Raw genomic sequence first — 17766 nt, forward strand, 5'->3', positions numbered from 1 at the left:
GAGTGCCCTACTTTTAACCACATCCCTATGGGCCCTGATCTAAAGTAGTGCCCTACTTTTAACCACATCCCTATGGGTCCTGATCTAAAGTAGTGCCCTACTTTTAACCACATCCCTATGGGCCCTGATCTAAAGGAGTGCCCTACTTTTAACCACATCCCTATGGGTCCTGATCTAAAGGAGTGCCCTACTTTTAACCACATCCCTATGGGTCCTGATCTAAAGTAGTGCCCTACTTTTAACCACATCCCTATGGGTCCTGATCTAAAGTAGTGCCCTACTTTTAACCACATCCCTATGGGTCCTGATCTAAAGTAGTGCCCTACTTTTAACCACATCCCTATGGGTCCTGATCTAAAGTAGTGCCCTACTTTTAACCACATCCCTATGGGTCCTGATCTAAAGTAGTGCCCTACTTTTAACCACATCCCTATGGGTCCTGATCTAAAGGAGTGCCCTACTTTTAACCACATCCCTATGGGTCCTGATCTAAAGTAGTGCCCTACTTTTAACCACATCCCTATGGGCCCTGATCTAAAGTAGTGCCCTACTTTTAACCACATCCCTATGGGACCTGATCTAAAGTAGTGCCCTACTTTTAACCACATCCCTATGGGTCCTGATCTAAAGGAGTGGCCTACTTTTAACCACATCCCTATGGGGTCCTGATCTAAAGTAGTGCCCTACTTTTAACCACATCCCTATGGGTCCTGATCTAAAGTAGTGCCCTACTTTTAACCACATCCCTATGGGTCCTGATCTAAAGTAGTGCCCTACTTTTAACCACATCCCTATGGGTCCTGATCTAAAGTAGTGCCCTACTTTTAACCACATCCCTATGGGTCCTGATCTAAAGTAGTGCCCTACTTTTAACCACATCCCTATGGGCCCTGATCTAAAGTAGTGCCCTACTTTTAACCACATCCCTATGGGCCCTGATCTAAAGTAGTGCCCTACTTTTAACCACATCCCTATGGGTCCTGATCTAAAGTAGTGCCCTACTTTTAACCACATCCCTATGGGTCCTGATATAAAGGAGTGCTTTACTTGTTAACCACATCCCTATGGGTCCTGATCTAAAGTAGTGCCCTACTTTTAACCACATCCCTATGGGTCCTGATCTAAAGGAGTGCCCTACTTTTAACCACATCCCTATGGGCCCTGATCTAAAGTAGTGCCCTACTTTTAACCACATCCCTATGGGTCCTGATCTAAAGTAGTGCCCTACTTTTAACCACATCCCTATGGGTCCTGATCTAAAGTAGTGCCCTACTTTTAACCACATCCCTATGGGTCCTGATCTAAAGGAGTGCCCTACTTTTAACCACATCCCTATGGGCCCTGATCTAAAGTAGTGCCCTACTTTTAACCACATCCCTATGGGCCCTGATCTAAAGTAGTGCCCTACTTTTAACCACATCCCTATGGGCCCTGATCTAAAGGAGTGCCCTACTTTTAACCACATCCCTATGGGCCCTGATCTAAAGTAGTGCCCTACTTTTAACCACATCCCTATGGGTCCTGATCTAAAGGAGTGCCCTACTTTTAACCACATCCCTATGGGCCCTGATCTAAAGGAGTGCCCTACTTTTAACCACATCCCTATGGGTCCTGATCTAAAGTAGTGCCCTACTTTTAACCACATCCCTATGGGTCCTGATCTAAAGGAGTGCCCTACTTTTAACCACATCCCTATGGGTCCTGATCTAAAGTAGTGCCCTACTTTTAACCACATCCCTATGGGTCCTGATCTAAAGTAGTGCCCTACTTTTAACCACATCCCTATGGGTCCTGATATAAAGGAGTGCCCTACTTTTAACCACATCCCTATGGGTCCTGATCTAAAGTAGTGCCCTACTTTTAACCACATCCCTATGGGTCCTGATCTAAAGGAGTGCCCTACTTTTAACCACATCCCTATGGGCCCTGATCTAAAGTAGTGCCCTACTTTTAACCACATCCCTATGGGACCTGATCTAAAGTAGTGCCCTACTTTTAACCACATCCCTATGGGCCCTGATCTAAAGGAGTGCCCTACTTTTAACCACATCCCTATGGGTCCTGATCTAAAGGAGTGCCCTACTTTTAACCACATCCCTATGGGTCCTGATCTAAAGGAGTGCCCTACTTTTAACCACATCCCTATGGGCCCTGATCTAAAGGAGTGCCCTACTTTTAACCACATCCCTATGGGTCCTGATCTAAAGGAGTGCCCTACTTTTAACCACATCCCTATAGGTCCTGATCTAAAGGAGTGCCTTACTTTTAACCACATCCCTATGGGTCCTGATCTAAAGTAGTGCCCTATATAGGGAATAGGGAGCCATTTGGGCTGCAATAAAATAACAAACCACAGATCAATAAATGTCTTAAATTAGAATAATCATCATATTCATAAATAAACATTTAATACTCAAACACCAGCAGAAAAAAACAGAAAAATAGACACGTAATCTTTTTAATACTTCATAATATTTTTGAAAAGTTTTGAAAATGTAAAAACTGTTACAAACTCATGCAAAATAAATCAACTCAGTCATTTAATATATTAACATAACACCAGTAGTAATAATCTCATAGCTGGGTCCCCTATTCCCTACATAGTGCACTAGTATAGTGAACAGGGAGCTATTGGGACACCCAGTAGTAAGATAATGTGAAACCACGGGCCGCATCTCCAATGACTCCCTGTTCCCTATTTATAGAAAGCTCTGGTTGAAGTAGTGCACTGCTATATAGGGTCCACTACAGTAAACAACACATCAGAAAATACGTCCCAAATGGCACCCTATTCCCTATATAGTGCACTACTTTAGACCAGAGCCCTAAGGGTAGTGCACTACTTTAGACCAGAGCCCTATGGGTAGTGCACTACTTTAGACCAGAGTCCTATGGGTAGTGCACTACTTTAGACCAGAGCCCTAAGGGTAGTGCACTACTTTAGACCAGAGCCCTATGGGTAGTGCACTACTTTAGACCAGAGCCGTATGGGTAGTGCACTACTTTAGACCAGAGCCCTAAGGGTAGTGCACTACTTTAGACCAGAGCCATATGGGTAGTGCACTACTTTAGACCAGAGCCCTGTGGGTAGTGCACTACTTTAGACCAGAGCCATATGGGTAGTGCACTACTTTAGACCAGAGCCCTATAGGTAGTGCACTACTTTAGACCAGAGCCCTGTGGGTAGTGCACTACTTTAGACCAGAGCCCTATGGGTAGTGCACTACTTTAGACCAGAGCCCTAAGGGTAGTGTACTACATAGTGAATAGGGGCCCATTGGGAACAGCCCAAGGTTCATCAGTCAAGCAAGCAGAGAGATCTCATAAAGGACATAATATGATTCTTCAACCAGACGGCATCGTATGTTACAGTATGTACACCTAAACCAAGCCCAGTCAGACAGTACCTTCTATAACGTCTACAGTTGGTTTGGTTTTCTCTTTCAGAGTTGGTAGGTTCTAATAGAGTGCAATAGTAAAAATGAGTATTAAGCGTTATTACCGCCGTAGAGTGTTTATGAACTGTTAGTTAGTGTGTTATAAACCATTAATACATGAACAGTTTATAAACTATGAACACAGTTTATAAACCATGAATACAGTTTATAAACCATGAATACAGTTTATAAACCATGAATACATGTAATCAGTGTATACACCAGTGTGTGTAATAATTGTGTGTTGGTAAACATCTTTCTGCGTTGTCCGTCAGAAGGGTTTGAAGACACTGCATTTTTCAAAATCAGTCAAATTAACATTTGATCTCCTTAGACACAAACATATTTAATATTCTGATTATTGTGCTCAATCCCTGATCTCTAACCCCTGACCTTTAACCCCTGACTCTGACAGTGTAAAGGATGAGTTAAGGACGTTGTGTCAGCCTGACCTCTAACCTTTAACCCTTGCCTCTGACAGAGTAAAGGATGAGTTAAGGACGTTGTGTTAGCCTGACCTCTAACCCTGATAATGTAAAGGATCAGGAAGTTTAGTCTCTTGCAGACCAAACCCTCCTACAACCACCCTGCAACGTTACAGCAACCAACCTATAATGCTCTTACAACACAACCTGAAACCTTACTGTCTTCATTATCATCAAACCCCTCCTAGCTTCTATAACTGACTAGTTAGTAAAACGGTCTCAGTCAGTTGATTGGTTGGTTCGTTTCTTTAAGACTTTGGGATACCTGGTGGTTTCTCTCTAGGTGGTCTAGATCTATACTGGTTCTATCTACACTAACATGAGGTTTCTCTCTAGGTGGTCTAGATCTATACTGGTTCTATCTACATTAACATGAGGTGGTTTCTCTCTAGGTGGTCTGGATCTATACTGGTTCTATCTACATTAACATGAGGTGGTTTCTCTCTAGGTGGTCTAGATCTATACTGGTTCTATCTACACCAACATGAGGTGGTTTCTCTCTAGGTGGTCTAGATCTATACTGGTTCTATCTACACTAACATGAGGTGGTTTCTCTCTAGGTGGTCTAGATCTATACTGGTTCTATCTACACTAACATGAGGTGGTTTCTCTCTAGGTGGTCTGGATCTATAATGGTTCTGGTTCTATCTACATGTACATGGTTGTAATGCCATTCTATAGAGGTTCTATACCAACCCATCTAGTTGTGTGTAAAGGTGGTTAGTTAGTTAGGGTGAGGATATCTCCCTGTTTTAAGACTTTAAGTGTTCTGTTCAGTCCTACTGTCTCAGTGGCTATCACTTCATACACGTACAATACCTGCCCCAATGAATAACACAAAAGCAGTGACATGTAGTATTTGATATCTGTAGAATATACAGTGGGGAGAACAAGTATTTGATACACTGCCGATTTTGCAGGTTTTCCTACTTACAAAGCATGTAGAGGTCTGTCATTTTTATCATAGGTACACTTCAACTGTGAGAGACGGAATCTAAAACAAAAATCCAGAAAATCACATTGTATGATTTTTAAGTAATTAATTTGCATTTTATTGCATGACATAAGTATTTGATCACCTACCAACCAGTAAGAATTCCGGCTCTCACAGACCTGTTAGTTTTTCTTTAAGAAGCCCTCCTGTTCTCCACTCATTACCTGTATTAACTGCACCTGTTTGAACTCGTTACCTGTATAAAAGACACCTGTCCACACACTCAATCAAACAGATTCCAACCTCTCCACAATGGCCAAGACCAGAGAGCTGTGTAAGGACATCAGGGATAAAATTGTAGACCTGCACAAGGCTGGGATGGGCTACAGGACAATAGGCAAGCAGCTTGGTGAGAAGGCAACAACTGTTGGCGCAATTATTAGAAAATGGAAGAAGTTGAAGTTGACGGTCAATCACCCTCGGTCTGGGGCTCCATGCAAGATCTCACCTCGTGGGGCATCAATGATCATGAGGAAGGTGAGGGATCAGCCCAGAACTACACGGCAGGATCTGGTCAATGACCTGAAGAGAGCTGGGACCACAGTCTCAAAGAAAACCATTAGTAACACACTACGCCGTCATGGATTAAAATCCTGCAGCGCACGCAAGGTCCCCCTGCTTAAGCCAGTGCATGTCCAGGCCTGTCTGAAGTTTGCCAATGACCATCTGGATGATCCAGAGGAGGAATGGGAGAAGGTCATGTGGTCTGATGAGACAAAAATAGAGCTTTTTGGTCTAAACTCCACTCGCCGTGTTTGGAGGAAGAAGAAGGATGAGTACAACTCTAAGAACACCATCCCAACCGTGAAGCATGGAGGTGGAAACATCATTCTTTGGGGATGCTTTTCTGCAAAGGGGACAGGACGACTGCACCGTATTGAGGGGAGGATGGATGGGGCCATGTATCGCGAGATCTTGGCCAACAACCTCCTTCCCTCAGTAAGAGCATTGAAGATGGGTCGTGGCTGGGTCTTCCAGCAAGACAACGACCCGAAACACACAGCCAGGGCAACTAAGGAGTGGCTCTGTAAGAAGCATCTCAAGGTCTTGGAGTGGCCTAGCCAGTCTCCAGACCTGAACCCAATAGAATATCTTTGGAGGGAGCTGAAAGTCCGTATTGCCCAGCGACAGCCCCGAAACCTGAAGGATCTGGAGAAGGTCTGTATGGAGGAGTGGGCCAAAATCCCTGCTGCAGTGTGTGCAAACCTGGTCAAGAACTACAGGAAACGTATGATCTCTGTAATTGCAAACAAAGGTTTCTGTACCAAATATTAAGTTCTGCTTTTCTGATGTATCAAATACTTATGTCATGCAATAAAATGCAAATAATTTCCTTAAAAATCATACAATGTGATTTCCTGGATTTTTGTTTTAGATTCCGTCTCTCACAGTTGAAGTGTACCTATGATAAAAATTACAGACCTCTACATGCTTTGTAAGTAGGAAAACCTGCAACATCGGCAGTGTATCAAATACTTGTTCTCCCCACTGTATATGTGTATATATATATATATATTTACGTTCCATACATTCAGTTAGAAGCTGCAGTTGTCTTGTTTTGCCCAGAAATAGATTTTAAAAACATGTTCAAATAAAGAATGAACAGATTCAGGCAGGTCCCCCCTCCTCTCCGCAGCGGAACAGGGGTTAAGGCAGGAGTCTCTCTCTCCATCCCGTCGCAGTCTGCATTCTTGCAGAAGTAGCATGACTTCATCATGAGAGAGGGATGAAGAGGAGGAGAGGAGTACAGGAGGATGAGAGGAGAGGAGTAGAGGAGGAAGAGAGGAGGAGAGGAGGATGAGAGGAGGAGAGGAGAGGAGTACAGGAGGAAGAGAGGAGGAGAGGAGGAATAGAGGAGAACAGGAGGAAGAGAGGAGGAGGAGAGGAGAACAGGAGGATGAGAGGAGGAGAGGAGAACAGGAGGATGAGAGGAATAGAGGAGAACAGGAGGATGAGAGGAGGAGTGACAGAGGCATACAGCTGGATGGGGTGATGAGCGACCCCAGCGGAGGGAGGGAGAGAATAAAGGGAGGAGGGCAGACATGCCTCTCTCTTCTCCATCAGTCATCCCTCTCTCCTGTGGCAGATAGCAGGATGAAGGAGGAGTAAAAGGAGGAGTTAGGTGGTAAGCCCTCTCCTCTCTAACTCCTTAGTCTGTTTCAACTCTTTAATCCTGGAAGGAGGGAAGAGGTGGAGAAGGAGAAAGGGGGAGAAAGAGGAAGTGGAGAGAGAGAGAGAAGAGAGGGAAGAGAGAAAGAACATTCAGTAACATTAAAAAGTGACTATATTCTGAACTCCCAACAATGATTTCTCTCTGATAACATTGATATCACTGTGACATCGCTGTGAGGTCACTGACCGGTGACGGCATCGTCGTAGGAATCTCATGATCTTCCTGGCAGCCTGGTCCTGCTTCTTAGTCAGGAAGGAACCCCTGAAGGGACAGAAAGACATTAGGAAAAATAAATACATTAAATATAAAACATTTTACAACCTTTCTCTGGACATTTTAAACTATAAACTATGAATACAGTGATCCCTCGCCACTTCGCGGTTCACTTATCGCGGATTCGCTATTTCGCGGATTTTCATAATGCATTTTTTTTTTTTTTTGGTGCATTGTGCTCTGCATTCTGATTCGCTAAAAACTCACTCCCGCTTCTTGTATCAAAACATGCTACGAATTGTGCTATCATTTTGTCGTCTCGTGCAGTTATGTGTACGTACATAAAACAGCTTGGCAAATTTACATTAAGTTGGCCAAATTATCTTGTAATTTCGAACATCTCCTAAACCCATAATGTCGACGAAACGGCCTACACGTGAGTCACTGTATTTGTATACATGTAATAGTTGCTAATTGTAAAAAAAAAAAAACTTTTCTATTTCGCGGATTTCACTTATCGCGGGTCATTTTCGGAACGTAACCCCCGCGATAAACGAGGGATTACTGTACAGTGTTTTATAATCCCAAGTGGGCTGGACATTTTAAAATATAAACTATGTATACAGTGTTTTATAATCCCAAGTGGGCCGGACATTTTAAACTATAAACTATGAATACCGTGTTTTATAATCCCATGTGGGCTGGACATTTTAAAATATAAACTATGAATACAGTGTTTTATATTCCCATGTGGGCTGGGCATTTTAAACTATAAACTATGAATACAGTGTTTTATAATCCCATGTGGGCTGGACATTTTACACTATAAACTATGAATACAATGTTTTGTAATCCCATGTGGGCTGGACATTTTAAATTATAAACACAGTGTTTTATAATCCCATGTGGGCTGGACCATTTAAACTATAATCTATGAAGACAGTGTTTTATAATCCCATCTGGGCTGGACATTTTAAACTATAATCTATGAAGACAGTGTTTTATAATCCCATGTGGGCTGGACATTTTAAACTATAAACTAAGCCCTTCGTACCAATAGGGAAGCACCTTTTTGCCTCATGGTTAAGATGCTGGTTTCCCGAGCTGTTACCACCTACTTCAGTTTTGGGTTGTGTGATCCGGACCCTCTTGGTCCCTGTTTGAGGCGTTCATACTCCTTGTAGCTGCGGTAGTACTGTTGGATCAGAACCGCAGCACGTCTAGACTGCTGGAATTTCTTCTGCTCATAGTAACTACGGAACTTGGACTGGATCAGTATCGCTGCCTGAGTCATCCTTTTATACAGAGCATACTACAAGAGGAGAGGAGGAGAGGAGAGAGGGAGGGAGGGAGGGAGGGAGGGAGGGAGGAGAGGGAGAGAAGAGAGGGAGGAGAGGGAGAGAGGAGAGGGAGGGAGGGAGGGGGATGAGAGGAGAGGGAGAGAAGAGAGGGAGGAGAGGGAGGGACAGAGAGGGGGAGAGGGAGAGGAGTGAGGATGAGAGGAGAGGGAGGGAGGAGAGGGGAGGAGAGGGAGGGAGAGAGGGGGAGAGGGAGAGGAGTGGGGGATGAGAGGAGAGGGAGAGGGGAGAGGGAGGGAGGGAGGAGAGGGAGAGGAGAGGAGAGGAGAGGGGGAGGGAGGGAGGGGAAGAGTTACACATCTTATTGTACACATATAAACATACATGTAAGGGCACAGCACACTCCTCTTTCACTCTAAAGCACATACCCACACAGGTTCCACACACTCCTCTTTCACTCTAAAGCACATACCCACACAGGTTCCACACACTCCTCTTTCACTCTAAAGCACATACCCACACAGGTTCCACACACTCCTCTTTCACTCTAAAGCACATACCCACACAGGTTCCACACACTCCTCTTTCACTCTAAAGCACATACCCACACAGGTTCCACACACTCCTCTTTCACTCTAAAGCACATACCCACACAGGTTCCACACACTCCTCTTTCACTCTAAAGCACATACCCACACAGGTTCCACACACTCCTCTTTCACTCTAAAGCACATACCCACACAGGTTCCACACACTCCTCTTTCACTCTAAAGCACATACCCACACAGGTTCCACACACTCCTCTTTCACTCTAAAGCACATACCCACACAGGTTCCACACACTCCTCTTTCACTCTAAAGCACATACCCACACAGGTTCCACACACTCCTCTTTCACTCTAAAGCACATACCCACACAGGTTCCACACACTCCTCTTTCACTCTAAAGCACATACCCACACAGGTTCCACACACTCCTCTTTCACTCTAAAGCACATACCCACACAGGTTCCACACACTCCTCTTTCACTCTAAAGCACATACACACACAGGTTCCACACACTCCTCTTTCACTCTAAAGCACATACCCACACAGGTTCCACACACTCCTCTTTCACTCTAAAGCACATACCCACACAGGTTCCACACACTCCTCTTTCACTCTAAAGCACATACCCACACAGGTTCCACACACTCCTCTTTCACTCTAAAGCACATACCCACACAGGTTCCACACACTCCTCTTTCACTCTAAAGCACATACCCACACAGGTTCCACACACTCCTCTTTCACTCTAAAGCACATACCCACACAGGTTCCACACACTCCTCTTTCACTCTAAAGCACATACCCACACAGGTTCCACACACTCCTCTTTCACTCTAAAGCACATACCCACACAGGTTCCACTCCTCTACACAAAGCCTTTAGTGAATGACAGTAGAAACAATCAGAGGTTAGACACGTTACCTTCAGAGCTATCCATGTTAGCTAGCATGATAATATCAGAGAGAGAGAGAGATGGAGAGGGAGGGATGGAGAGAGAGAGATGGAGGGATGGAGGGATGGAGAGAGAGAGATGGAGGGATGGAGAGGGAAGGTGGCGTGGAGAAAGAGAGATATGGTAGATGGGAGGACAAAGAGAGAGAGAGAGATGGAGAGGGAAGGGGGAGTGGAGAGAGAGAGATATGGTAGATGGGAGGACAAAGAGAGAGAGAGATGGAGAGGGAAGGTGGCGTGGAGAGAGAGAGATATGGTAGATGGGAGGACAAAGAGAGAGAGAGAGAGAGAGAGAGAGAGATGGAGGGATGGAGAGGGAAGGTGGAGTGGAGAAAGAGAGGGAAGGGGGAGTGGAGGAAGAGAGAGAGAGAGAGAAAGAGAGAGATATGGTAGATGAAAGGACAAAGAGAGAGAGAGAGAGAGAGAGAGAGAGAGAGAGAGAGAAAGAGAGATGGAGGGATGGAGAGGGAAGGGGGAGTGGAGAAAGAGAGAGAGAGAGATGGAGAGGGAAGGAGGCGTGGAGAAAGACAGAGATGGTAGATGAAAGGACAAAGAGAGAGAGAGAGAGAGAGAGAGAGAGAGAGAGAGAGAGAGAGAGAGAGAGAGAGAGATGGAGAGGGAAGGGGGAGTGGAGAAAGAGAGAGAGATGGAGAGGGAAGGGGGAGTGGAGAAAGAGAGAGAGATGGAGAGGGAAGGGGGAGTGGAGAAAGAGAGAGAGATGGAGAGGGAAGGGGGAGTGGAGAAAGAGAGAGAGATGGAGAGGGAAGGGGGAGTGGAGAAAGAGAGAGAGATGAAGAGGGAAGGGGGAGTGGAGAAAGAGAGAGAGATGGAGAGGGAAGGGGGAGTGGAGAAAGAGAGAGAGATGGAGAGGGAAGGAGGCGTGGAGAAAGACAGAGATGGTAGATGAAAGGACAAAGAGAGAGAGAGAGAGAGAGAGAGAGAGATGGAGAGGGAAGGGGGAGTGGAGAAAGAGAGAGAGATGGAGAGGGAAGGGGGAGTGGAGAAAGAGAGATGGCAGATGAAAGGACAAAGAGAGAGGAGTATTAGTGTTGTTTTGTTGGCTGCACCAAGAGACACACAGCATGTCACAACTACATGCAACAGGACAGCGACTCTGCCTCCTCTCCGGTCAGAGGACAGGGGTTAGAGATCAGGCTGGTCTCCAAGGTGTTGACCTCTGGGGTTTGGAGGTGAAGAAGTGTGTGCTGGGTAAAGGGGCGTGTCTCTACCTGCTTGTACTTCCTGTAGCATCGTTGGATGACAGCTGCTGCCATGTCCTGCTGTTCCTTCAACCTCCGACCCTGGACAGAGAGAAAATAAAATCAGCATTTAGCAGGGAGGGAGGGAGAGAGAATATGATCAGCTTCAGGATGGAGAGAGAGAGAGAGAGAGAGACAGAGACACACAGAGAGAGACACAGAGATAGAGAGATAATAAGATCAGCTTTAGGAGGGAGGGAGGGAGAGAGAATATGATCAGCTTCAGGATGGAGAGAGAGAGAAACACAGAGACAGAGAGAGACACAGAGACAGAGAGAGACACAGAGAGAGAGAGAGAATAAGATCAGCTTTAGGAGGGAGGGAGGGAGGGAGGGAGGGAAAAAGATTAGCTTTAGGAGGGAGGGAGGGAATAAGATCAACTTTAGGAGGGAGGGAGGGAAGGAGGTAGGGAGGTAGGGAGGGAGGGAAGGAGGTAGGGAGGTAGGGAGGGAGGGAGGGAGGGAGGGAATAAGATTAGCTTTAGGAGGGAGGGAGGGAGGGAGGGAGGGAATAAGATTAGCTTTAGGAGGGAGGGAGGGAATAAGATCAGCTTTAGGAGGGAGGGAGGGAGGGAATAAGATCAGCTTTAGGAGGGAGGGAGGGAGGGAATAAGATCAGCTTTAGGAGGGAGGGAGGGAGGGAATAAGATCAGCTTTAGGAGGGAGGGAGGGAATAAGATCAGCTTTAGGAGGGAGGGAGGGAATAAGATCAGCTTTAGGAGGGAGGGAGGGAGGGAATAAGATCAGCTTTAGGAGGGAGGGAGGGAGGGAATAAGATCAGCTTTAGGAGGGAGGGAGGGAGGGAATAAGATCAGCTTTAGGAGGGAGGGAGGGAGGGAATAAGATCAGCTTTAGGAGGGAGGGAGGGAGGGAATAAGATTAGCTTTAGGAGGGAGGGAGGGAATAAGATCAGCTTTAGGAGGGAGGGAGGGAATAAGATCAGCTTTAGGAGGGAGGGAGGGAGGGAATAAGATCAGCTTTAGGAGGGAGGGAGGGAGGGAATAAGATCAGCTTTAGGAGGGAGGGAGGGAGGGAATAAGATCAGCTTTAGGAGGGAGGGAGATGATAAGATCAGCTTTAGGAGGGAGGGAGGGAATAAGATCAGCTTTAGGAGGGAGGGAGGGAGGGAGGGAGGGAGGGAGGGAGGGAGGGAGGGAATAAGATCAGCTTTAGGAGGGAGGGAGGGAGGGAATAAGATTAGCTTTAGGAGGGAGGGAGGGAGGGAGGGAGGGAGGGAGGGAGGGAGGGAGGGAGGGAATAAGATCAGCTTTAGGAGGGAGGGAGGGAGGGAGGGAATAAGATCAGCTTTAGGAGGGAGGGAGGGAGGGAGGGAATAAGATCAGCTTTAGGAGGGAGGGAGGGAGGGAATAAGATCAGCTTTAGGATGGAGGGAGGGAGGGAGGGAATAAGATCAGCTTTAGGAGGGAGGGAGGGAGGGAATAAGATTAGCTTTAGGAGGGAGGGAGGGAGGGAATAAGATTAGCTTTAGGAGGGAGGGAGGGAGGGAGGGAGGGAGGGAGGGAATAAGATCAGCTTTAGGAGGGAGGGAGGGAATAAGATCAGCTTTAGGAGGGAGGGAGGGAGGGAGGGAGGGAGGGAATAAGATTAGCTTTAGGAGGGAGGGAGGGAGGGAATAAGATTAGCTTTAGGAGGGAGGGAGGGAGGGAATAAGATTAGCTTTAGGAGGGAGGGAGGGAATAAGATCAGCTTTAGGAGGGAGGGAGGGAGGGAGGGAACAAGATTAGCTTTAGGAGGGAGGGAGGGAGGGAATAAGATCAGCTTTAGGAGGGAGGGAGGGAGGGAATAAGATCAGCTTTAGGAGGGAGGGAGGGAGGGAATAAGATCAGCTTTAGGAGGGAGGGAGGCAGGGAGGGAGGGAGGGAGGGAGGGAGGGAGGGAGGGAACAAGATTAGCTTTAGGAGGGAGGGAGGGAATAAGATCAGCTTTAGGAGGGAGGGAGGGAGGGAATAAGGTCAGCTTTAGGAGGGAGGGAGGGAGGGAATAAGATCAGCTCTTATCCCCCAGGGAACATTGTTAGGACCCCACTGTTAGGACCCCCAGGGAACACTGTGTGGACCCCAGGGAACACTGTTAGGACCCCAGGGAACACTGTTAGGACCCCAGGGAACACTGTTAGGACCCCAGGGAACACTGTTAGGACCCCAGGGAACACTGTTAGGACCCCAGGGAACACTGTTAGGTCCCCACTGTTAGGACCCCAGGGAACACTGTTAGGACCCCACTGTTAGGACCCCAGGGAACACTGTTAGGACCCCACTGTTAGGACCCCAGGGAACACTGTTAGGACCCCAGGGAACACTGTTAGGACCCCCAGGGAACACTGTTAGGACCCCACTGTTAGGACCCCACTGTTAGGACCCCAGGGAACACTGTTAGGACCCCCAGGGAACACTGTTAGGACCCCACTGTTAGGACCCCCAGGGAACACTGTTAGGACCCCAGGGAACACTGTTAGGACCCCAGGGAACACTGTTAGGACCCCAGGGAACACTGTTAGGACCCCACTGTTAGGACCCCAGGGAACACTGTTAGGACCCCACTGTTAGGACCCCAGGGAACACTGTTAGGACCCCAGGGAACACTGTTAGGACCCCACTGTTAGGACCCCCAGGGAACACTGTTAGGACCCCAGGGAACACTGTTAGGACCCCAGGGAACACTGTTAGGACCCCAGGGAACACTGTTAGGACCCCCAGGGAACACTGTTAGGACCCCACTGTTAGGACCCCCAGGGAACAGTGTTAGGACCCCAGGGAACACTGTTAGGACCCCAGGGAACACTGTTAGGACCCCCAGGGAACACTGTTAGGACCCCACTGTTAGGACCCCCAGGGAACAGTGTTAGGACCCCAGGGAACACTGTTAGGACCCCAGGGAACACTGTTAGGTCTACTAATGGTATTTTAGTTATTGACAGTTGCTTGTGGGCTAGAGACATTATCTACTGTACATGTATGGAGTATATTTACATGATCTACTGTACAGGTATGGAGTATATTTACATTATCTACTGTACAGCTATGGAGTATATTTACATTATCTACTGTACAGGTATGGAGTATATTTACATTATCTACTGTACAGGTATGGAGTATATTTACATTATCTACTGTACAGGTATGGAGTATATTTACATTATCTACTGTACAGGTATGGAGTATATTTACATTATCTACTGTACAGGTATGGAGTATATTTACATTATCTACTGTACATGTATGGAGTATATTTACATTATCTACTGTACAGGTATGGAGTATATTTACATTATCTACTGTACAGGTATGGAGTATATTTACATTATCTACTGTACAGGTATGGAGTATATTTACATTATCTACTGTACAGGTATGGAGTATATTTACATTATCTACTGTACAGGTATGGAGTATATTTACATTATCTACTGTACAGGTATGGAGTATATTTACATTATCTACTGTACAGGTATGGAGTATATTTACATTATCTACTGTACAGGTATGGAGTATATTTACATTATCTACTGTACAGGTATGGAGTATATTTACATTATCTACTGTACAGGTATGGAGTATATTTACATTATCTACTGTACAGGTATGGAGTATATTTACATTATCTACTGTACAGGTATGGAGTATATTTACATTATCTACTGTACAGGTATGGAGTATATTTACATTATCTACTGTACAGGTATGGAGTATATTTACATTATCTACTGTACAGGTATGGAGTATATTTACATTATCTACTGTACATGTATGGAGTATATTTACATTATCTACTGTACAGGTATGGAGTATATTCACATTATCTACTGTACAGGTATGGAGTATATTCACATTATCTACTGTACATGTATGGAGTATATTTACATTATCTACTGTACATGTATGGAGTATATTTACATTATCTACTGTACAGGTATGGAGTATATTTACATTATCTACTGTACATGTATGGAGTATATTTACATTATCTACTGTACAGGTATGGAGTATATTTACATTATCTACTGTACATGTATGGAGTATATTTACATTATCTACTGTACAGGTATGGAGTATATTTACATTATCTACTGTACATGTATGGAGTATATTTACATTATCTACTGTACAGGTATGGAGTATATTTACATTATCTACTGTACAGGTATGGAGTATATTTACATTATCTACTGTACAGGTATGGAGTATATTTACATTATCTACTGTACATGTATGGAGTATATTTACATTATCTACTGTACAGGTATGGAGTATATTTACATTATCTACTGTACATGTATGGAGTATATTTACATTATCTACTGTACAGGTATGGAGTATATTTACATTATCTACTGTACAGGTATGGAGTATATTTACATTATCTACTGTACATGTATGGAGTATATTTACATTATCTACCGTACAGGTATGGAGTATATTTACATTATCTACCGTACGGGGGTGGGGGGCCACATAATTTAGATGGTCAAACAGATCATTTAGATGGAGGGAGAGAGAGACAGAGAGAGAGAACAGAGAGAGAGAGAACAGAGAGAGAGAACAGAGAGAGAGAACAGAGAGAGAGAGAACAGAGAGAGAGAACAGAGAGAGAGAACAGAGAGAGAGAGAACAGAGAGAGAGAACAGAGAGAGAGAGAACAGAGAGAGAGAGAACAGAGAGAGAGAACAGAGAGAGAGAACAGAGAGAGAGAACAGAGAGAGAGAACAGAGAGAGAGAGAACAGAGAGAGAGAACAGAGAGAGAGAGAACAGAGAGAGAGAACAGAGAGAGAGAACAGAGAGACAGATGAAGTAGTTAAATCATCTTGACGTCAGCAATACAGTTGCTGGATGATAAGCTGAATTAAGCCTGCTGAGAACATGAAGCAGTCTGACACAGGATGTGTCTGCGTAGCTCCTGCCTCCAGTGTGTATATTGTGTGTGTACCTTGTATCGTCTGAAGGCGTTCTGGATGATGCGTGCAGCCTCGTACAGTTCTCTCTGCTCAGAGTCTGTCAGAGTCAGCAGAGCAAAGTCCCTCTCCATCCTCCCATTGGCCGAGGCGTTCAGGAACTCCGCCCACGCCGCACTACTGGGGGGCCGCAGCCTCTGGAGGGCCAGGGTACTGAGGTGGGAGGGGGGGTACACACATCTAGTAGACACACACACACACACACACACACCGCTGGTTAGATGCTGTGGAACATCTGGAGGGCCAGGGTGCTGAGGTGGGAGGGGGGGTACATCTAGCAGAGACACTCATTCAGGTATAGTGGGGGGGGACGGGACACATCTAGCAGAGACACTCATTCAGGTATAGTGGGGGGGGGGGGGGGGGACATCTAGTAGAGACACTCATTCAGATATAGTGGGGGGGATGCTGTGAGTAGTAAAATACAATTCCACAGCAGTTATTTCAACAGCGAGAAGTTGCTGTGGTTACTAAAACAGCTGATTGGTAGATGGTCTTTATGTTCTACGGTTACTAAAACAGCTGATTGGTAGATGGTCTTTATGTTCTACGGTTACTAAAACAGCTGATTGGTAGATGGTCTTTATGTTCTACGGTTACTAAAACAGCTGATTGGTAGATGGTAGGAAGTCTTTGTAAGGTAAAGCCCCGCCTTATCTCAGCTCTGAAGCTGGAGTCTCATATCTCCCTCACTAGCTTTAAGCACCAGCTGTCAGAGCAGCTCACAGATCACTGCACCTGTACATAGCCCATCTGTAAATAGCCCACCCAACTACCTCATCCCCATACTGTTATTTATTAATTTTGCTCCTTTGCACCCTAGTATCTCTACCTGTACATCATCATCTATCATCTATCACTCCAGTGTTTAATTTGCTATATTGTAATTATTTCACCTCTATGGCCTATTTATTGCCTTACCTCCCTAATCTTACTACATTTGCACACACTGTATATAGATTTTTCTATCGTGTTATTGACTGTACGTTTGTTTATTCCATGTGTAACTCTGTGTTGTTGTTTGTGTTGAACTGCTTTGCTTTATCTTGGCCAGGTCGCAGTTGTAAATGAGAACTTGTTCTCAACTGGGCTACCTGGTTAAATAAAGGTGAAATAAAAATAAATACCTGGACAGAGAGGAGTGTGTGTGTGTGTGTGTGTGTGTGTGTGTGTGTGTGTGTGTGTGTGTGTGTGTGTGTGTGTACCTCGACAGAGAGGAGTGTGTGTGAGTGTCCAGGTAAGTGGCCAACCAAGGCATGGTGTCGGGTATCACCGTGTTGTCCCGCCTCTCCCTGAGCGGTGACTCCGCCCCCCTGGACAATTCCTCTTGTTTGATTCGCTCAGGAGTCGCCTCGATGATCTGTTCTGCTAACGTTGCCATGTCAACCTGGGGGCAAAACGACAATGCTAACAGGAGTGTTCCACATTCCCAAATAT

The 17766-nt window shown here is 45.6% G+C and overlaps 1 protein-coding gene across 4 annotated transcripts in view; it reads right to left on the reverse strand.

Moving 5' to 3' along the window:
* Positions 1-4933: 4933 nt before the first annotated feature.
* Positions 4934-17766, reverse strand: part of camta2 (calmodulin binding transcription activator 2) — a 155298-nt gene continuing 142465 nt past the window's right edge. For 3 of the 4 annotated variants that reach the window (XM_071334260.1, XM_071334262.1, XM_071334263.1), the window contains 7 exons: positions 17535-17716; positions 16305-16509; positions 11331-11402; positions 10072-10092; positions 8421-8614; positions 7276-7350; positions 4934-7089 (listed from right to left, as the gene is read on the reverse strand). In XM_071334260.1, coding sequence (XP_071190361.1) covers positions 7035-7089; positions 7276-7350; positions 8421-8614; positions 10072-10092; positions 11331-11402; positions 16305-16509; positions 17535-17716 — 804 coding nt within the window. In that variant the 3' untranslated portion in view covers positions 4934-7034. The remainder of the gene's footprint in view (positions 7090-7275; positions 7351-8420; positions 8615-10071; positions 10093-11330; positions 11403-16304; positions 16510-17534; positions 17717-17766) is intronic. The other variant, XM_071334261.1, reaches the window with a different exon arrangement.

Source organism: Salvelinus alpinus, chromosome 11 (genome assembly GCF_045679555.1).
Source record: "Salvelinus alpinus chromosome 11, SLU_Salpinus.1, whole genome shotgun sequence".
Taxonomy (NCBI): Eukaryota; Metazoa; Chordata; class Actinopteri; order Salmoniformes; family Salmonidae; genus Salvelinus; species Salvelinus alpinus.